The sequence below is a fragment of the Panthera onca genome, chromosome A1 (genome assembly GCF_046562875.1).
Source record: "Panthera onca isolate mPanOnc1 chromosome A1, mPanOnc1 haplotype 2, whole genome shotgun sequence".
Classification (NCBI taxonomy): Eukaryota; Metazoa; Chordata; class Mammalia; order Carnivora; family Felidae; genus Panthera; species Panthera onca.
In genome coordinates, this window is record NC_138339.1 from 39305130 (window position 1) to 39327989 (window position 22860).

General features: G+C 37.1%; 1 protein-coding gene across 2 annotated transcripts in view; it reads left to right on the forward strand.

Moving 5' to 3' along the window:
• ITGA1 (integrin subunit alpha 1) overlaps positions 1-22860 on the forward strand; it is a 165544-nt gene that overhangs the window by 128913 nt on the left and 13771 nt on the right. For both annotated transcript variants that reach the window (XM_060634587.2, XM_060634586.2), the window contains 6 exons: positions 7291-7401; positions 9239-9448; positions 11204-11284; positions 15645-15721; positions 18557-18646; positions 20008-20110. In XM_060634587.2, coding sequence (XP_060490570.2) covers positions 7291-7401; positions 9239-9448; positions 11204-11284; positions 15645-15721; positions 18557-18646; positions 20008-20110 — 672 coding nt within the window. The remainder of the gene's footprint in view (positions 1-7290; positions 7402-9238; positions 9449-11203; positions 11285-15644; positions 15722-18556; positions 18647-20007; positions 20111-22860) is intronic.

The following is a 22860-nucleotide window of genomic DNA, read 5'->3' on the forward strand; positions in this document are numbered from 1 at the left end:
CTCACAGCGCGTCCTGCCGATCACTTAGATTCCACCTACGCCTGCCTAAAGAACCCAGAAAACCGCCAGAGGATTAGCAGAAGGGAGTCTCCGGAGTCAAGCGCAGACTAGAGGCCCACGGAAGAGGGTAGGAAGGGCGGCGAGGCGGTGCGCGCTCCACGGACTGGCGGGAGGGAGCCGGGGCGGAGGGGCGGCTCGCCGGCCAAGCAGAGCCCCCGAGTCTGGCTGGCAAAAGCGGAGGGGCCGGACGGACTGTGTTCCGACAGCAAGCGCGACTTAGCGTCTGGGAGGTCATAAGTTAACAGCTCTGCTCGGAAAGCGGGAAGGCTGGAGGACAAAGGGAGGGAGAGCTGCCGAGCCCCCGGACGGCAGAGCTCAGCTTGGCGGGGAACAAAGGCGCCAGCGCCATCTCCCCCGCCCATCCCCCAGCCAAAATCCCAAAGGGAACCAGTTCCTGCCAGGGAACTTGCTCGCTCCGCGCAAACACCCAACTCTGTGCTTCTGCGGAGCCAAACCTCCGGCAGCGGATCTGACTCCCTCCCGCTGCCACAGGGCTCCTCCTGAAGTGGATCACCTAAGGAGAAGCGAGCTAAGCCTGCCCCTCCTGCCCCCGTGCACCTTGCCTACCGACCCCAGCTAATACGCCAGATCCCCAGCACCACAAGCCTGGCAGTGTGCAAGTAGCCCAGACGGGACACGCCACCCCACAGTGAATCCCGCCCCTAGGAGAGGGGAAGAGAAGGCACACACCAGTCTGACTGTGGCCCCAGCAGTGGGCTGGGGGCAGACATCGGGTCGGACTGCGGCCCCGCCCACTAACTCCAGTTATACACCACAGCACAGGGGAAGTGCACTGCAGGTCCTCACCACGCCAGGGACTCTCCAAAATGACCAAACGGAAGAATTCCCCTCAGAAGAATCTCCAGGAAATAACAACAGCTAATGAACTGATCAAAAAGGATTTAAATAATATAACAGAAAGTGAATTTAGAATAATAGTCATAAAATTAATCGCTGGGCTTGAAAACAGTATACAGGACAGCAGAGAATCTCTTGCCACAAAGTTCGAGGGACTAAGGAACAGTCACGAGGAGTTGAAAAACGCTTTAAACGAAATGCAAAACAAAATGGAATCCACGATGGCTCGGCTTGAAGAGGCAGAGGAGAGAATAGGTGAACTAGAAGATAAAGTTATGGAGAAAGAGGAAGCTGAAAGAAAGAGAGATAAAAAAATCCAGGAGTATGAGGGGAAAATTAGAGAACTAAGTGATACACTAAAAAAAAATAATATACGCATAATTGGTATCCCAGAGGAGGAAGAGAGAGGGAAGGGTACTGAAGGGGTACTTGAACAAATTATAGCTGAGAACTTCCCTGAACTGGGGAAGGAAAAAGGCATTGGAATCCAAGAGGCACAGAGAACTCCCTTCAGACGTAACTTGAATCGATCTTCTGCACGACATATCATAGTGAAACTGGCAAAATACAAGGATAAAGAGAAAATTCTGAAAGCAGCAAGGGATAAACGTGCCCTCACATATAAAGGGAGACCTATAAGACTCGTGACTGATCTCTCCTTTGAAACTTGGCAGGCCAGAAAGGCTTGGCACGATATCTACAGTGTGCTAAACAGAAAAAATATGCAGCCGAGAATCCTTTATCCAGCAAGTCTGTCATTTAGAATAGAAGGAGAGATAAAGGTCTTCCCAAACAAACAAAAACTGAAGGAATTTGTCACCACGAAACCAGCCCTACAAGAGATCCTAAGGGGGATCCTGTGAGACAAAGTACCAGAGACATCACTACAAGCATAAAACCTACAGACATCACAATGACTCTAAACCCATATCTTTCTATAATAACACTGAATGTAAATGGATTAAATGCGCCAACTAAAAGACATAGGGTATCAGAATGGATAAAAAAACAAGACCCATCTATTTGCTGTCTACAAGAGACTCATTTTAGATCTGAGGACACCTTTAGATTGAGAGTGAGGGGATGGAGAACTATTTATCATGCTCCTGGAAGCCAAAAGAAAGCTGGAGTAGCCACACTTATATCAGACAAACTAGACTTTAAATTAAAGGCTGTAACAAGAGATGAAGAAGGGCATTATATAATAATCACAGGGTCTATCCACCAGGAAGAGCTAACTATTATAAATGTCTATGCGCCAAATACCCGAGCCCCCAGATATATAAAACAATTACTCATAAACATAAGCAACCTCATTGATAAGAATGTGGTCATTGCAGGGGACTTTAACACCCCACTTACAGAAATGGATAGATCATCTAGACACACAGTCAATAAAGAAACAAGGGCCCTGAATGATACATTGGATCAGATGGACTTGACAGATATATTTAGAACTCTGCATCCCAAAGCAACAGAATATACTTTCTTCTCGAGTGCACATGGAACATTCTCCAAGATAGATCATATACTGGGTCACAAAACAGCCCTTCATAAGTTTACAAGAATTGAAATTATACCATGCATACTTTCAGACCACAATGCTATGAAGCTTGAAATCAACCACAGGAAAAAGTCTGGAAAACCTACAAAAGCATGGAGGTTAAAGAACACCCTACTAACGAATGAGTGGGTCAACCAGGCAATTAGAGAAGAAATTAAAACATATATGGAAACAAACGAAAATGAAAATACAACAATCCAAACGCTCTGGGATGCAGCGAAGGCAGTCCTGAGAGGAAAATACATTGCAATCCAGGCCTATCTCAAGAAACAAGAAAAATCCCAAATACAAAATCTAACAGCACACCTAAAGGAAATAGAAGCAGAACAGCAAAGGCAGCCTAAACCCAGCAGAAGAAGAGAAATCATAAAGATCAGAGCAGAAATAAACAATATAGAATCTAAAAAAACTGTAGAGCAGATCAACGAAACCAAGAGTTTGTTTTTTGAAAAAATAAACAAAATTGACAAACCTCTAGCCAGGCTTCTCAAAAAGAAAAGGGAGATGACCCAAATAGATAAAATCATGAATGAAAATGGAATGATTACAACCAATCCCTCAGAGATACAAACAATTATCAGGGAATACTATGAAAAATTATATGCCAGCAAATTGGACAACCTGGAAGAAATGGACAAATTTCTAAACACCCACACTCTTCCAAAACTCAATCAGGAGGAAATAGAAAGCTTGAACAGACCCATAACCAGCGAAGAAATTGAATCGGTTATCAAAAATCTCCCAACAAATAAGAGTCCAGGACCAGATGGCTTCCCAGGGGAGTTCTACCAGACGTTTAAAGCAGAGATAATACCTATCCTTCTCAAGCTATTCCAAGAAATAGAAAGGGAAGGAAAACTTCCAGACTCATTCTATGAAGCCAGTATTACTTTGATTCCTAAACCAGACAGAGACCCAGTAAAAAAAGAGAACTACAGGCCAATATCCCTGATGAATATGGATGCAAAAATTCTCAATAAGATACTAGCAAATCGAATCCAACAGCATATAAAAAGAATTATTCACCATGATCAAGTGGGATTCATTCCTGGGATGCAGGGCTGGTTCAACATTCGCAAATCGATCAACGTGATACATCACATTAACAAAAAAAAAGAGAAGAACCATATGATCCTGTCAATCGATGCAGAAAAGGCCTTTGACAAAATCCAGCACCCTTTCTTAATAAAAACCCTTGAGAAAGTCGGGATAGAAGGAACATACTTAAAGATCATAAAGGCCATTTATGAAAAGCCCACAGCTAACATCATCCTCAACGGGGAAAAACTGAGAGCTTTTTCCCTGAGATCAGGAACACGACAGGGATGCCCACTGTCACCGCTGCTGTTTAATATAGTGCTGGAAGTTCTAGCATCAGCAATCAGACAACAAAAGGAAATCAAAGGCATCAAAATTGGCAAAGATGAAGTCAAGCTTTCGCTTTTTGCAGATGACATGATATTATACATGGAAAATCCGATAGACTCCACCAAAAGTCTGCTAGAACTGATACATGAATTCAGCAAAGTTGCAGGATACAAAATCAACGTGCAGAAATCAGTTGCATTCTTATACACTAACAATGAAGCAACAGAAAGACAAATGAAGAAACTGATCCCATTCACAATTGCACCAAGAAGCATAAAATACCTAGGAATAAATCTAACCAAAGATGTAAAAGATCTGTATGCTGAAAACTATAGAAAGCTTATGCAGGTAATTGAAGAAGATATAAAGAGATGGAAAGACATTCCCTGCTCATGGATTGGAAGAAAAAATATTGTCAAAATGTCAATACTACCCAAAGCTATCTACACATTCAATGCAATCCCAATCAAAATTGCACCAGCATTCTTCTCGAAACTAGAACAAGCAATCCTAAAATTCATATGGAACCACAAAAGGCCCCGAATAGCCAAAGTAATTTTGAAGAAGAAGACCAAAGCAGGAGGCATCACAATCCCAGACTTTAGCCTCTACTACAAAGCTGTCATCATCAAGACAGCATGGTATTGGCATAAAAACAGACACATAGACCAATGGAATAGAATAGAAACCCCAGAACTAGACCCACAAACGTATGGCCAACTCATCTTTGACAAAGCAGGAAAGAACATCCAATGGAAAAAAGACAGTCTATTTAACAAATGGTGCTGGGAGAACTGGACAGCAACATGCAGAAGGTTGAAACTAGACCACTTTCTCACACCATTCACAAAAATAAACTCAAAATGGATAAAGGACCTGAATGTGAGACAGGAAACCATCAAAACCTTAGAGGAGAAAGCAGGAAAAGACCCTCTGACCTCAGCCGTAGCAATCTCTTACTCGGCACATCCCCAAAGGCAAGGGAATTAAAAGCAAAAGTGAATTACTGGGACCTTATGAAGATAAAAAGCTTCTGCACAGCAAAGGAAACAACCAACAAAACTAAAAGGCAACCAACGGAATGGGAAAAGATATTTGCAAATGACACATCGGACAAAGGGCTAGTATCCAAAATCTATAAAGAGCTCATCAAACTCCACACCCGAAAAACAAATAACCCAGTGAAGAAATGGGCAGAAAACATGAATAGACACTTCTCTAAAGAAGACATCCGGATGGCCAACAGGCACATGAAAAGATGTTCAACGTCGCTCCTTATCAGGGAAATACAAATCAAAACCACACTCAGATACCACCTCACGCCAGTCAGAGTGGCCAAAATGAACAAATCAGGAGACTATAGATGCTGGAGAGGATGTGGAGAAACGGGAACCCTCTTGCACTGTTGGTGGGAATGCAAATTGGTGCAGCCGCTCTGGAAAGCAGTGTGGAGGTTCCTCAGAAAATTAAAAATAGACCTACCCTATGACCCAGCAATAGCACTGCTAGGAATTTATCCAAGGGATACAGGAGTACTGATGCATAGGGGCACCTGTACCCCAATGTTTATAGCGGCACTCTCAACAATAGCCAAATTATGGAAAGAGCCTAAATGTCCATCAACTGATGAATGGATAAAGAAATTGTGGTTTATATACACAATGGAATACTACGTGGCAATGAGAAAAAATGAAATATGGTCTTTTGTAGCAACGTGGATGGAACTGGAGAGTGTGATGCTAAGTGAAATAAGCCATACAGAGAAAGACAGATACCATATGGTTTCACTCTTATGTGGATCCTGAGAAACGTAACAGAAACCCATGGGGGAGGTGAAGGAAAAAAAAAAAAAAAAAGAGGTTAGAGTGGGAGAGAGCCAAAGCATAAGAGACTGTTAAAAACTGAGAACAAACTGAGGGTTGATGGGGGGTGGGAGGGAGGGGAGGGTGGGGGATGGGTATTGAGGAGGGCACCTTTTGGGATGAGCACTGGGTGTTGTATGGAAACCAATTTGACAGTAAATTTCATATATTAAAAAATAAAAAAAAATAAATAAATAAATAAATCTTTTCTCCAGAAAAAAAAAAAAAAAAAAGGGAAGTTTTGAGTGTCTACACCCTGTCCCAGCACTGTGTAGGCTCTATGCATGCTTCAATTCACCTAATTTAAATGATAGAGTCCTGGTTGCCTGGTGTGGAAAGGAAGAGAGTTTATATATGTATGTTTAACTTGGAGGCTGCTCTACAAACTCTCCCTAGGGAATTGTTGTTGAACTTTAGAAAACTGTTTTCTGTGTTCATTTACAAAACCCAAGTGCATTTTGAGAGAAAATCAATTTTAAAATGTGTTTTCTTAGTTAAATGAAACTTGAACTCTGTAAACAGTCACCTCCCAGGATGATAAGGTGTTGGGTGAGTTGGCATTTGTCTCTGGGGAAGGCAGTTGGCCTAAGTAATCACCTCCTTCCTATGAGCCTCAGTGACCTATGAGAGAGGCTGGCACACAGATCCACCACACGTGATGTATTAACTGACCAAAGCGAGGCAGCAGCGGGATGTGGGTGCCTGCCTCTCATTCCTTAAAATGTCTGCATGGCTCTACCTGTATATTAATATCTTAGCAGTAAGGTTAGAACCAGGTTTAAAAGTGTGTTACTTCTTATCAATCCATTGGTGACTACTGAGATGTCTGTGTGTTCGGTGGGGGGCACCCACTGCCAAGAGGGGGTTCTGAAAACTTTTCAGGCTTAGCGCAAAAGAGAGTGCTGGTTAATTAGATAAACATAGCTGTGTTTTTCATGGGTATAGAATACAGGGGCTCTGATGTACAAGCATTCATCCTCACCAACACTGCGACAATGGGCGAGGCACTTGATCTTCTCCAGCCCCAATTTCCTCATTTCGTAAAACCCTATCTGACAGAGTTCCTAGATAGAGATAATGCATGTAAAACCATACTGTCTGAGAATAGTTCGTTCAATAAACATACTTTTTTTCTTTAAAAAAAAAAAAAAAAAAAAATAGATAAATAAAGTTTGCTCTTTTGAAGTTGGGAGACTTTCCTAGAAGTATTACATGGCAATTTTTAGCCTAAGGTCTCAAGAGAAAAGATATTGTTATGCAAGCAGCCCAGAGTAATATATCCTGACATGGCAAAGTACGGCACACCCAATCACTCCAGCAGGGCTCCCTAAGAAGCTAGAGGTGAATCAACTGGTCATACTCTGAAGCCTGTGCATTCCAACCATGTCCCTTATCAAGGCAGAAGGCTGCCTCTCTCCAGTGAAGCAAAAGCCTGATGAGATAATATGCCAGATCAGGTGCACAAGAATGTTCCAGTTAAGCCTAACCCACAGGGGCAAGAGGAAGGAAGCCATGACAAGGTCAGAGCATCCAGTAATGTGATACCAATGATAAAGTATTTTATGTTTCAACCTGTAGGACAAGCATGACTTTCGGGACTCTGTGAGGATAACTTTGGATTTTAATCTTACTGATCCAGAAAACGGGCCTGTTCTTGATGATTCCCTACCAAATTCAGTACATGAATATGTAAGTCAGATTTTTTAAAATTCAGAATACGTATATGTAAACATACTTGGGGAGAGAAACCTGTAGCACACATACATACACACACAACCCTAAATCATTTTTTTTTTTACAAAAAGAATGAGACTCTTCTAGACTTTTCTCAACTCTTCTACTTCCTATTGTTGGAGCTCAAGGGAACTTATAAATACCACCTATTTTTTTTTATCTCTCCTGAATTTAAGACCAATAGAAAGAAAGACATGGGTTGACCTACTGGAACTCCCTTTGTTACCAACAAACACTGAGTGGCAGGGCTTGGTTTCAGCATACTGGGTGTCTTCCTACTGAACAAGGCTTAGACCACAGATTACCAAATATATCATCAGCAGTGCTCATCAATCTCAGGCCTTTTTTGTGTGGGCTCACCTCATTAAACTTGCAGAATGGAGATATAGAGCAAGAATGTATGCTTTCCATGGGCACACTGCTGCCCCAAGAGCAGGAGAGATGGGAAGGGACTGAGCTGTGTTCACCATGTTCCTGCTTCCAAATTCACAAAATCTGGTGTCCCACCCCTGAGAAGCAGTGAGTGAGCAAGTAGAAGGATGGGGTAGCACCAATGGAGGAGACATTAAGGATGGGGAATTAGTTTTCCCCATACCCATATCTTTCACTCTCCCTTTCTTCCTTTCAAACATATTTACTGTGTGTCTTACATGTACCAGACTTCAGAGCTTACAGACCAACCCAGGAAACAAGTATTAGGTGCGAAGTAAAGCATGTGCTCTGGAGGAGAACTTCATTGTTCTCTGGGAACTTTTGCCTAGGCAGAGAGCCAGGGGGTGCTCCCCTGAAGTTGTGATATTTAAATTGAGATCTGAAGCATAGGAGGATTTTCCATCCTATTCAGAGGAGTGGAGGGAGCAGTGTTTCATGCACAGGGATATGTGTAAAAGTTCTGAGGCATAAAGGAACTAAACTAAACTCTCTAGTGTGGCTGAAGCTAAAGAGCAAGGGGGGAAGGTGATATGGGATGAGGTGGGAGGCATAGGCAGGAACCAGATCATTCAGGACTTTGTGCTACTGCACAGATATTTTGAAGAGCAATAGAATGCTATGGATGCCTTTAATTGGTTCAGTGATAGCACTGGATTTGTATTTTTTTTAAGGATTACTCCACCTGCAGTGTGGAAAATGATTGAAGGGAAATGATTGGAATTAGAGTGGGTGCAGGAGACCACTTAGGAAGCTGTTGCATTAGTTCAGGGAGGAAATAAGGATGACCAGACTAGAGGTGATGGTAACTAGAGGTGAGAAGATAGTTGGAAGATACTTAGAAGAAAGGCAGAATGGATAGCCCTTAATGAAGGTTTGGATAACGGCGTGTGACTAATGAGAAGAGGAGGAGTCAGGGAAAGCTCCCAGTTATGTGGCTTGACCATTTTCTACCCTCTGACTGAGCTCTGTTACATTCCTAAGTATTTGATTCTTTTCAATAGGAAATCTCATAATCAGAGTTGAGCATTAAAGTATTCTCTCATAGATTTCGATCTTAGAGTACTTGACTTGATTTTCTTGAAACTGTTCTACTCTGGCAGACTAAAGCCAGTGAAAAACATCTGTGAAAACTGCATTATTTAAAGGACTAGAAGAATTTATATCCAGAAGTTTATTATTTTTCCCTATAAATTATAGGAATAAATCTAAAATTCCTTATGATTTCTGCAGTGGAATCTGTCCTCTTTGTGACTTGCTTAACTAAGTTTGGCAATATGTTTTCTCTTCCCAGTAAGTTAATAATTAATCTTCAATCATGCTTAACTAAATTTCAAAAAATACTTTTCTGTGACCATTTCAGATTCCCTTTGCCAAAGATTGTGGAAACAAGGAAAAATGTATCTCGGACCTCGCCCTGCAAGTATCCACCACAGCAAAGGGCCTGCTTATTGTCAGGTCCCACAATGACAAATTCAATGTTAGTCTCACAGTCAAAAACAAAAAGGACAGTGCCTATAACACCAGAACCATAGTGCATTATTCTCCAAACCTAATTTTTTCAGGAATTGAGGTAAACTTCTAGTTTTATGTTTGTCTATTCATATGATCATTATTTATTAAGTCTACTTTTCCTGCTACTGAACTAATTGTTTTAGAAGAACTAATAATTGGGTTTAGAAGAACAGAGAGCATTTTGTAAAAATTAGTACTCACAAATGGTGAAAGTGCCGAACTTTTTTTAAAAAGGTTTTGTTTTGATAGATTTCTGTAGAGATCTGTGACTCTTTTCAGATTCAGTATGAGGTGAGGATCACTGTGATGAAGCAAAATCATATGTTTCATGGAGGCATTATGCAGTGAAATTGAGACTAAGTCAAGGAAAAATATCAAAATAACAATCAAAGTCAAATAGTTTAATAGACGTACAGAGAGAGTAATGCATGCATGGAACAAAAAGAAAACCCATGTTTACATAAAGAAACATCAAGATACCATTTTTCATTTTCTATGTAAAATCCTTACATTGTTAAAAGAGGTGTTAACTTGTAATGTCTCATTGTCATGACAGAATATTTATCTTGGCAATAACATAGCTGCATAAGATGCCATATCAGGAATAATAATGAGCACTTCCAAATTTGAACTTTTCTTTTAATTCTTATCTCTGAATCAATCCCCTTTAAGATTCTTTTTATGTATGAATTAGTAATATATGTGATTCATATTAAAAACCAGTACCCTTATTAATATAATATTAAAACTCCATTGTCTAATTTCTGTAAATTCAGACTTTCACTGATATGTCTCTCCATTTATTAGGATATCATTTAAGGACATGATGACTAACAGAGCTTAAAAATATGTCCTTCATTACTACCACATATTTTAGATTCAGTCAAGAATGTTAATTATAAATCCAAATGTGCAAAGTGATACTGGGAAAATATTACCACTGAATTTTTTTCTGGAAAGGGGACTATATTAAAAATTATTGCCAGTATTCTCTTCAACTGACTTCATGGCCTCGGTAGAGAGGCCTCTACATCTTTTAACAGTAACAACAATAATAATAATAATGACAGTCTTTTCTTGAGTCATATTATATTCCAGACACTGTTCTCAGGATCCCACTTATTCAATTCTCATTAAGCAAATAGGTATTATTGTACTACAGAGATTCTAATAAAATCTCTTTCTGTCATGTTTTAACCTTTCTATAACTGCATTTTACAGTTGATATGTTTATTTAGCTGGCAGCATTATTTTTCCTTCTTATTGGTACACAAAATAATGGTGAGTCTCAGTGGCATTTTCGATTTGATGAAATAGAGTATCACTAGCCTCACCTGACAGAAAATCAGGCTCAGAGAAGTGAGGAGTCTTGGCAAGGAGAAAGCTAACAGTGATGGAGTCAGAATTTAAATTCTGGGGGTCTGACATCAGAGCTCATGGTCTTACCACTTCACTGAACTCTTCTTATGATAGGTATTCACTGTGGGCTTCCATGTGGCCGAGTAATATGTGTGGATTATTTAATCACCTGTGCAGTACATGCTGTTAGTACCTCCATTTTACATTGGAAAGTCTAGACAGGATAAGATGTGATGTGGATTGTCCCTCAGTTTCCCTTAACTTACATGATGTTTTCAGATTTTCCATGGATGGTGAGACAGGTGATCACAGAATAATGTGACTCTCCCAACTAAATTGAGGGACAGATCTTAGCAAGGCAGAATCCAAGGCATACCTGGAAAAATTCTAGAAAACCAAGTTCCAGTATTTCACCTGTGTGTCTGCTCTAATTCTGTTTACTCTTTCTTCCAAGGCTATCCAAAAAGACAGTTGTGAATCCAATCATAATCTCACATGTAAAATTAGATATCCCTTCCTGAGAAGAGAAGAAGAGGTAAGCAGATTATAAAACATACATGTGGCAATTTGATATGAAAAATACCATGTTCAAAGTTAAATATATAAATCCCTCTAATGGTATTTTAGCCTGATATAGATGAGAAGTTTGTGTTCACAATATTGAGATATTGGAATCAAAAGTCAATTATGGCATGAGTCAAACTCAAATATTAAAACCAAATTAAACATTTATACTTAATAATTTATCTGATAGTAGTAGGCTTTTCTGGCCTGTAGAAAAAACGAATCTTTCAAACAGGTTGGTTTAGAACTTTGTATAGAATTTTTTTTTCATTTCTCTCTCTTTTTTAATAATATCCTCACTGAGATATAATTCATGTACCATAAAATTCACTCATTCAAGTGTACAATTCAGTGTTTTTTTATATATTCACCGGATAGTGAATTGTACAGCCATCACCACAATCAATGTTAAAACATTTTCACATCTCCAAAAGAAACTCTGTACACCTTACCAATTACTTGTCTTTTTTCTCCTCCAGTCCTTCCCCCCAACCTCAGGCAACCACTAACCTACTTTCTTTATGGATTTGTCTGTCCTGGACATTTCTTATAAATAGAATCATATATTCTGTGGTCATTTGTGACTGGCTTTTTTCACTTAGCATGATGTTTTCAAGGCTCATCCATGTATCAGTAGTTCCTTTTCATTTCCAAATAATATTCCATTTTGTGGATGTATCCTATTTTATTTAGTCATCTATCAGGTGATGGGCATTTGTTTCTACTTTTTGGCTACTATGAATAATACTATGAATATTTGTGCACAGGTTGTGGTGTGGACATAAGTTTTTCAGTTCTCTTTGGGTGGAATTCCTGGGTTATATGATAATTACATGTAACATTTTGAGAAACTGGAAAACTGTTTTCCAAAGTGACTGCACCATTTTTCATTCCTATCAGCGATGTATGTGTTTCTCAACATTGTTATCGCCTATCTTTTTAACTATAGCCCTCCTAGTGGGTGTGAAGTAGTATCTCATTGTCGTTTTGATCTGCATTTCCTTAATGGCTAATGATGTTGAGCATCTTTTCATGTGCTTACTGACTGTGCATATATCTTCTTTGGACAGATATCTATTCAGATCCTTTACTTATATTTCAATTGGGATGTCTTTTTTTATTACTGAGTTATAAGAGCTCTTCATGTATTCTGCATTCAAGTCACTTATCAGATATATGATTTGTAAATATTTTCTCCCATTCTGTTGTCTTTTCACTTTCTTGATGATGTCTTTTGAAACACAGCAGTTTTTAACCTTGATGAAGTCCAATTAATGTATTTATTCTTTTGTCACTTGTGCTTTGCTAACCCAAGATCAAAAGATTTACTCCTATGTTTCTTTCCAGGAGCTGTATACTTTTAGCTCTTACATTTTGGTCTATGATCCATTTTGATGAAATTCTGTGTATGATGTAAGAAAGAAAGAGTCCAACTTCATTTTTTGTGTGTGTGTATTAAGTTGCCCCACACCATCTGTTGAAAAGGTTATTCATTCCCCCATTGTCTTGGCACTTTTATTGAAAGTCTGTTTATTTTTTGACTCAATTGTATTCATTGATCTATATGTCTATCTTTATGTCAGTACACATGTTTTGTTTTTTATTTATTTATTTATTTATTTATTTATTTATTTATTTTTATTTTGAGAGAAAGAGCCTCAGCAGGGGAGGGGTAGAGAGAGGGAGAGAGAGAATCCCAAGCAGGCTCTGTGCTGTCAGCCTGACGCAGGGCTCAAACTCACGTACCGTGAGATCTCGACCTGAGCCGAAATCAAGAGCTGGACGCTCAACTGACTGAGCCACCCAAGTGCCCCATTTTGTTATGTTTTTGAATGTTTATTTATTTATTTTGAGAGAGAGAAAGAGAGAGAGAGCATGTGCATGTGTGTGTGAGTGGGGGAGGGGCAGAGAGAGAGGGAGACAGAGAATGCCAAGCAGGCTTTAAGCTCAGCACAGAGCCTGATGGGAGGCTGGTTCTCACAACTGACCATGAGATCACCACCTGAGCCAAAATCAAGAGTCAGACGCTTAACTGACTGAGGCACCCCACCTAGGCACCCTTGTTAGTGCACACTGTTTTTATTACTATAACTTCTTGGTAAGTTTTGAAACCTGAAAATGTAAGTCTTTTAGCTATGTTCTCTTTTTCAAAATTGTTTTGCTCTTCCAGTCCCCTGTATTTTCATTTGGAATTGAGGGTCAGCTTGTCATTTTCTACAAAAAAAAAAAAAAAAAAAACCAGCTAGGAGTTTGATAGGAATTACATTGAATCTGTGTATCAATTTGGGAAGTATTGCCATCTTAAAAATACTAAGTCTTTGATCCATTACCATGGGATGTCTTTCTATTTATTTAGATATTTAATTATTTTCAAAAATGCTTTCTATTTTTCAGAATACAACTTTTGCACTTCCTTTGTTAAATATATATTCTAAGCATTTTATTCTTTTTAATGCTGTTTTGGATGAAATTCTTTTCTTAAATTTGTCTTCAGATTATTTATTGCTAATGTATAGAAATATGAATGATTTTTAAATACTAATCTTTTATCCTGAAATCTTGCTGAAATTATTTATTAGTTCTAATAGTTCTTTAGAGGATTCCATAGGATATTCTATATACAAGATCATGTCATCTGCAAATAGAAGCACTCTTTTTTTTCTTACCTAAATGCCCTGGCTAGAACCTACAGTAGTAGTTGAACACAAGTGAGGGGAGTGCTTTCATGTCTTTTTAAAGACCATATTCATTTCCATGAAAAACAGAGAATAATTATTTCATTTAATGATAAACAACATATTTGCATATATTTTCATTGAAAGTTGCTTTTCAGTATGAATATTTCCTCCTCTATTCATATGGAGTTAATGAGGGAAATATTTAGTCAAAGTGATTGAGATAAGAAGATACTTTACTTACATAACTTAGTCTTAAAAAAGGGAGAGAGAAATACTATCCCAAATACTTATTTCAGCTTCTTTACATTATAATATTTTGTAATATAAGACTTCAAAACAGATCTTTGTCATCTTCATCACACATCCTAAGAAGTTGATAAACGGAGTTGGACATCTGGAAATGGCACATATATAACGAAGTCACTTAGCTTTTCTTTTGCAAATGAGAATTATGAAAGGCCTTTTCCCTTGACACATGTGGCATAGCTACTGGTGATTGAAGAAACTACAAATGACTGTAATTATCATTGAATTCAATAAATCAGTTTAGCTATGAAACTAACTAGATGTGCCAGTTTACTTTTGGAATCTATTTCTTCACTATCCCAAATAAAATTTACTGTGAAATTGCATTTCTTCCCTATCAATCCATAAAGCATATATCATATTTGAAAAAGTACACCCATAATTTCCATTTTTACATGGAAATAGTGAATGTCGACTCATGTCTACACTTTCCCCTGACCACTTTAATTAACCATAGAATTATTTCCATTTCTTAAAGAATAATGACATAGAAAGAAAAATGTTACATTTCAGCCATTTAGAGATATTGATTGCAATCTTAATTATTTCTCAAGCATTTTTTTTCTTTCTTTAGAAATTCCTTGCTAAAAGCTCAAATCAAAGTTTCTCATGCCATCAATAGAGAAATGGGAAGATAATTTTCAAGTAATTTTTGCATGAGCTTTGCACTTAGAATATACTTTGATTTCAAAATCTATATTTATAGTTTAAGCATTTCAGTATCAGGTCAAAATGGAATGGGCACCTTCTTTAGCCTTACTTTTCTGCTAGCATCTTTCCTAGTTCTGAAGACTCATCAAAAATTCCAAGACTTATATGTGCACACCAGTCAGGGAGCTAAGGAAAAACAGAACAAAAAGGAGCTCACTGAGAGACTCTGGCAGTTTGACCCTTTGTAAAGTATTGTAGTTCAAGCCCACCCAATAAAGCTTCTATTGGAATTATGATTGCTACTTCAAAGCAAGAAGAAAACAGCAGAGCTGAAGATTCTTTAAAAAAATGTTTTTTAATGTAGCTCAAAATATATGTGAGAGAAGAAAATACAGAAGAAAACTCCACACATATATGGTACAACCATACAAATCTCATGACACCTGAATTCTAGTCATCCCTTCTTTGAATGAGCCTAAATTGATTAAAAGAGCTTTAAAATCAAAGTTTAAAAGTACATGTATATCTTGTTCAATTTTTGAGATGTGATGAGGTTTTATTTTATAAGGTATGATTTTGTAAATAACTTTATAATTTGAGCCTAAGTAATATCATTAATGTAATTAAACATTTTAATCAATGTAAACATTCTACTTCTTTATCTGCTACTAAACTAAAAATATTTTTATTTCATAGGTTACTTTCAAAATATTATTTCAGTTTAACACATCTTATCTCATGGAAAATGTGACCATTCATTTAAGTGCAACAAGGTTGGTTGATATGTATGCATGACTGTATGTGTTATAAGTATATAATTTCTTCCATGTATTTAGAATATTTTACTTTATAGATTCACTGGAACTTACAACTTTTATGAGGATCAGTAAAAGTAGAAGGCAATGAACCCCTTTAGTTAACAAAAACATCCTTATGAATAATTAAAAATAAAGAAATTTTTATTTAATGGAACTAATACACCTAACTAGATTAAGCCATTGGTCTAGGAGCTGTAAAACATATTGTAATCATACATTACTTATATCTGCCAAATTTCATTTAAATTTATTTAGAAGTTTACAGGATTGCTAATTTAATTTTTACTGGCAGCCCATAGAGTCAACTGAATCGTTAGATGTCCTTAAAGGCTCTTTTTTTTTTTAAGTTTATTTTATTTGTTTAGAGAGAGAGCACATGAATGGGGAAGGGGCAGAGGAAGAGGGAGAGAGAGAATCCCAAGCAGGCTCCATGCTGTCAGCTTGGAGCCCGACACAGGGCTTGATCCTACAAACCATCAGATCATGACCTGAACTGAAATCAAGAATCAGACGTTTAACCGACTGAATCACCCAGGCACACCTAGACTTAAAGTTTTATGATACCTTTTTGTAGTTTAATATATTTTATACAAAGAAGTCAGAGCTTCTGAAAGATATCATAGAATACCCAGACTAAAAATGAAAGGCTCATGAGGAAATTGAAATAGTGTCTTAACTTTCTTCTAAGTGTAATCATCCACTGGACCGTAAACTTGAGATAAAGTTCTATCTTTTGTTGCTTTACTCCCCAGTAACTAGCATGATCCCTCATACTGAATTAATATAGAGTGAATGAATAAGTGAGAAAATAATGTGTAAATGAATTCTGTATGCTCAGTTTAACTCAACAAATATTTATTTGACATGTATGGACAAGGTATTAAATTAGTCCACAATAGGGAATATAAAAATTAATATGGGCATGAACCTCCTCATAGGGTGAAAATTATAGCAGGGCACTGAGACTAGTATATAAATTATTATAATATAGGGTAGAACAAGGAAAATTCATTTGAAAAATGTAAACCATGTATCAGAAACTTTAAACAGAGGTTGAAATTATATCTACTGGGCAATGAGACCCCAAGAAAACTTTATCAAGACAATTGTAATTGAGAAAGACCTTAAAGTGTGGGTAGCAATTCACAGAGAGGTTGGTAAATAGAATTAGGTAGAGCATTTTAGACAAAATATAGAGCTTGAGCAAAAACGCAAAGATGAACCACTAGATCTACTGGTGGAATACTAGATAATCCATTGTAGCTCACATATAGAGAATACATAAAGGAGTAACAGAAGATAAACAGAAGGTGTGCATTTTACCATGTTGTGGTAATGTGTGTTGAAATGTATTGAAATGTCAGGATGAGGCATTTTTTCTTAACTGAGCAAGTCCTAAGAAGCCAGAAAAGTTTTTGAGGGGTGAAGTCATATATACAGAGCTGTTTCTTAGGAAGATTAATTTAGCTGCAGCAGGGAACAGGTGGGAGAAGAGGAGACCATCCATAGCAAAAGCCCAGTCACATAAATATTACCCAAAGCAAGGTGCTGCCTTCACTGCCCTTTAGCTCGCACAAAGCCACTTAATACACTTGGGAATAGCAGAGCCATTAAAATGTCCTCGTTGTCCATTCTGTGGGACCAGATGCTAGGTGCTTGGTCACTCGGTGGAGGGGGTATGTGATAAAAATAATGAAATCTAACTCTCATTAGATATTTTTTACATCTAGGCACAATGTTAAGCACTTGGCACTTATTATAATCATTTATTTATTGATAAATCCCTGTTTTATAGATTAAGAAACCTTGGCAAAGAGAGATTAAAGTGTGTTAATGTTCAAGAACAATCCCATGCACTCTGGCCCCAGAGCCAGTGTTGGTAACTGTTACATACCTCACATGTGTTTTTTTTTTTAATACAGGGGAGTATGAGATACGCATATGTATGTATAAACATACATATGTGTTTACATAATACATAATTGAAATGACAACTTAAATCAAGGGAATAAATATATTCTTAACAAATAACATAAGCATCAAGCAATAAGCACAGAAAGACTATTAAAACAAGAAGATCAAAGATTTTATATTGACTCTCCACTATGTGACCCTAGTTGAGTCTTTTGGTGAGGTCCTTGTCTATAAAGAATAAATAAGAATCACTTGTATGATTTGTGTTAAAAACACAAATTCCTAGGCCCCAACTCAGATCTACTAAATCTGTATTTCAAGAAGAGAAACCCAATAATCTGTGTATTTAACAATTGACCCAAGGATATTTATCATAATCCTTCTAAAGAAGTTTGAGAAACCTTGGACTAAATTGGTGTAGTTTTCAACCCAAGCTGCAGCTCAGAATCAGCTTAGGAAATTTAATAATACCCACCCCCCTCCCCACCCTGGTTTAAAAATGACAACAACAACAGAAACAAGAATTCTATCCTTGGGGCACCTGGGTGGCTCAGTCGGTTAAGCGTCCGACTTCGGCTCAGGTCATGATCTCACGGTCCGTGAGTTCAAGCCCCACGTCGGGCTCTGTGCTGACAGATCAGAGCCTGGAGCCTGCTTCAGATTCTGTGTCTCCCTTTCTCCTGACCCTCCCCCACTTGCACTCTGTCTCTTCCTGTCTCTAAAAAATGAATAAACATTAAAAAAAATTTTTTAAGAATTCTACCTGTTTGTCCTTTTATTTAGTTGCCAAAATAAACTTCCCTTTCAAATGCTCAGAAATGTCTCTAAATAGTCAATGGTTTAATGATTTGTCCAAATGTGCTGTGTATTTCCTAGTGACAGTGAAGAGCCTCCTGAAGCCCTTTTTGATAATGAAGTTAATATTTCTATCCCAGTAAAATATGAAGTTGGACTTCAGTTTTACAGGTAGGAGGAAACTGCATTTTTATGTTGATGTCAGTCTACAAACCCAATGGTTCTCAAAGTGTGGTCTCTGGCCAAGGGCAACAGAAGCACCTGGAAACTTGTTAGAAAGGCAGATTCTTAGCCCCACCCCAATCCACTGAATCAGAAACTCTGGGGCCCAGAAATCTGTGTCAAACAAGCCCTCCGGGTAATTCTCCTGCACTTAAAAGTCAGAGGCCAAGCCTACTAAATAATTTTAAATGTGAGGTGCTAATGATCCTGGATTACATTAGTAGTCCAGTCTTCTGTCATAAACGCAAGCTGCAGATCTAGAAGTATGCCACAAATGGCACTGTTCTTAGAGGGCACCAGCATGTTTCTTGACCATCGTTTCTCATTGTGAGGGATCTAGTCAGCCTGCTCATTCTGGACACACAAGATTAAATCATTTCTCATTGACAAGAGCTGTTTATTTCTTGCATTATTCTAAACTGTCCTTTCCCCTAAAAACTTCTGATCTATCCAAACACAAATCGTATTGGCAAAATTTCCCACTATAATTTCTCTTGCTTAAGCAAGACTCCAAGCTCCTGTTAAATAAATATGTGCAATGTATACAGAAAGTGTAAGTATATGATTCTTATACTTTCACAGTTTAGTGTGAAATTCTGATCATTTTATTAATTTATTTTCTATGGCACTTTGCTTTTTCTGATAACAACAAAAATGTGAGGATTATAGGATATACACATAAATTTTGTGTATATTACTTAGCCTCCAAATTCTATTTGCTGTTTTCTATCTTGCTGTTACCGCTTCTCCTGGTACAATGATTTTCCAAGAATTTTTCATTTTATTAAAATAGAATTTTGGCAAATACCTATTTGTTTTATTTTATTATACTAAATTCCACCAAGTTCATCCAAAGAACATGGAGAATTTTATGGAAAAGATTGAATTTTTAAGTTTGGCAGTAATATAGGACCTTAATGTGAAAAGGTTAACAATTTTTTAAATCTATTTAAATTTCAGCACTATGAAAAATACCAACTTTTAGTCTCATTATTCACTAAATGTAAATGATATTAGTGAATTAGTGGAAACTTTATACTTGGTAACAATGAAACTTTCAGTTTAAAAACTGTATATATTTTAGCATTTTAAGACCAAATAAACATTAGTGATTATTGAGTGAAATTATATAGTCTTTCTCATCCTCCTCAAAGATTTAATTTTAGGTTTCAGAGTAGAAGATTTTGCCTCCAATTTGAAATTTCTACAAGTACTTTTTGTGGGATTACCTAGTATAAAGAAAAAGAATGAGGTCAAATAAAAGTTAAGCTTTGTTGTGTTTTGTTTTTCTTCTTTCAATTAATTCTCAGCTCTGCGAGTGAATACCATATTTCAATTGCGGCCAATGAGACAGTCCCTGAAGTTATTAATTCTACTGAGGACATTGGAAATGAAATTAATGTCTTCTACTTGGTAAGAAATTACCTCTAAATTAGTATAGTAAAGGAATAATTTGTAAATTTATAAATTAAAGTATTAATAGACACATAGAAACCTGCTGATTCAACAGTTAATCCCTATATTCCAGAATATCTTTTTGTAATTTCACTATTTTGAAGTAATTTTATTTAAATAATTATTGATAATTATACTTTGAAGCAATTTTAAAAATCTAAATTTCTAATTTCCTCCTAAGACACAGTTAGATGACTTCCTAGAAAAAATAAACTTCTAAAACCAAAGAGATACTACCTATAAACCTGTAGACTTTATTTGCATTGCAAGTGTGAATGAAAAAAACACTTTAAAAAATAATTATGACTATTTCAGAAAATTGATTACTTCAGATGTCTTGGTAATATTTTCCTTTACTCAACAAATAAATATGTATCTCCTTCAGCTCATTGCTACCTTTCATATGTTCCTCGTACCACATCCTTAAGTGATGTGTTCTGTTACATTTATTTTTCTCTTTGAATTCATCATAATGAACTTTCCTAACCACTGTAGCAAACAATTACGGAATTGAGCCAGACTTGCATTTTAGGTAATGCCTACTTACAGACACAGACTCAAGTATGTTATTCAAGTAAAAGAGGGTCCAATTCAAATGATGAATTTAAACATATATTCAGAAGCATGAATAATGCAATGTTATTATAGGTGAAAATGGTCTCAATCTCTTTCCAGTGAGAAAGGAAGTTCTCTTACAAAGTGAAATAATTGTATACTCTCAAGATGCGTTCCATTGTTTTTATCTGTGCTCCTTGCTGAAATTCCTATGACAAGCCATATTCTAGAAATTAGCATGAATGCCAGTCACTTCATTACTGAGATAAATCTTTGAAATTTAGGCTGCCAAGTTCTTCTAACTCCATTTGCTATTCCCAGATTAAAGAATTCAGCAAAACACAAGGAAGGAGAGAAAAAAGAGAGGAATTTTTAATATTATAGATCTTCATATGTTGTTACTTATTAGGGACCAAACTTGAAACATGTACTCTCAAACTATTGTAAATAATGTTGATAGAAATAACATTGTTAAGAATATCCTTGAGCATAATCTTTTGTATGTCTGATTATTTTTTCTGGAATAAAATCTAAAATTGGAGTAATGGAATAAAAAATAATGTGAACATTTTCTTAGGTGAGAGCCAGTGAATTTACTGCTACAAATTTACTATAGGAAATTATTGGTGATAGAAAGATTTATTCTCAGAGATATTCTTTTTTTTTTAGTTTATTTATTTATTTTTAAGTAATGTCTACACCCAACATGGGGCTCAAGCTCACAACCCCAGATCAAGAGTCACATGCTCTTCTGACTGAACCAGCCAAGCACCCCTGGGAGATACTCTTATCAGTGTCATTTATAGTAGTTTAAAAATTGAAACCTGGGCACAATCTAAAAGCTTAACCACATGAAATTGCTTAAATAAATTATCATATAGTTATTCAATGGAGAGACAGCTATTAATAATAGTTCAGAGGGCCAATTTAATTTAATTTTTTTATTTTAGAGAGAGAGAGAGCATATAAGCAGGGGAGAGAGGCAGACAGAGAGAGAGAGAGAGAGAGAGAGAGAGAGAGAAAGAATGTTAAGAAGGCCCCACACCTAACACATGGTGCCATCCCAGGACCCTGGAATCATGACCTGAGTGAAATCAGGAGTTGGATGCTCCATCAACTGAGCCACCCAGATGCCCCACAGAGGGCATACTTTAGGTTAAAGAAATCTTGATTCTGCTATCTATAAGCTCTGTGATCATGGAAGTTCTTTATTCTCATTCTAACCTTGTTTCCTCATAGGTAAAATAGGGGTAATAAGAGAATCTACCTCATAGGGCTGTTAAAGGGTTAAAGACAACAATGCAAGCAGTGCCCGGAATATAAATAAATGTTTAACATAAATAAATATTGATACTGTGATTATTATTAAGCAGCTAATGAAAGTCATATTCTTAAATATTCTTTAAGTTTATAGGAAAATACCATGACAATACATTTTACAAGTGAGATGCCAAATTTTATATTTTATATGATACAAATTTTATAATATATGCATAAATGTAAATGATAGGTAAATTGCACACTAAAATGTCACCAATGTAGTACAACTGTAGGAAACTTCTGTTTATTTTCAATATTTTCCAATATTTCTGTAAAGAACTTTGTTTTTAATCAGAGAAAATGAATGTTAATTTCAAATTACATGATTTTTTTTTTACATTTTGGAAGAAAACAGATGGAATTAGACTGGGAGGCCATGGCAGGGAAGTTCAGGGCATATTACAATAAGAAGGCAAGTGTCAAAGAGCATGGTTAAGAAGCCAGGCACTGCTGGTCAGGAATTTCTAGAATTCCAAGATTAAGGGATGCATTTAGATTTGGCAACCACAAGGAATTCTTTCAGATCTGTGTAGCTCTCAGTCCAGAAGTTTCAGTTAGGTAGATCAGTTGGATTTCCTGGCATCTGTAGATTAAGAAGCTTCCTACTCCCCTAAGGATTTGGCCCTGGAAGCCTGTGAAGAAGGCATAGATCCTGGAAATTATGCTTGAGTGGAAGAAGAGAGGGCTATAGCACCTGGTTGCTCCAATTCGATTGCACCTCTTCTACCTGTGAGGACTTTTGAACAGTAAATTCAGGTTCCTGCTGAACCTCATCCTGCCCAACTTTGAGCATCCCTCTCTATGGGCTACACTCACCTTTGGTGGCATGCTGT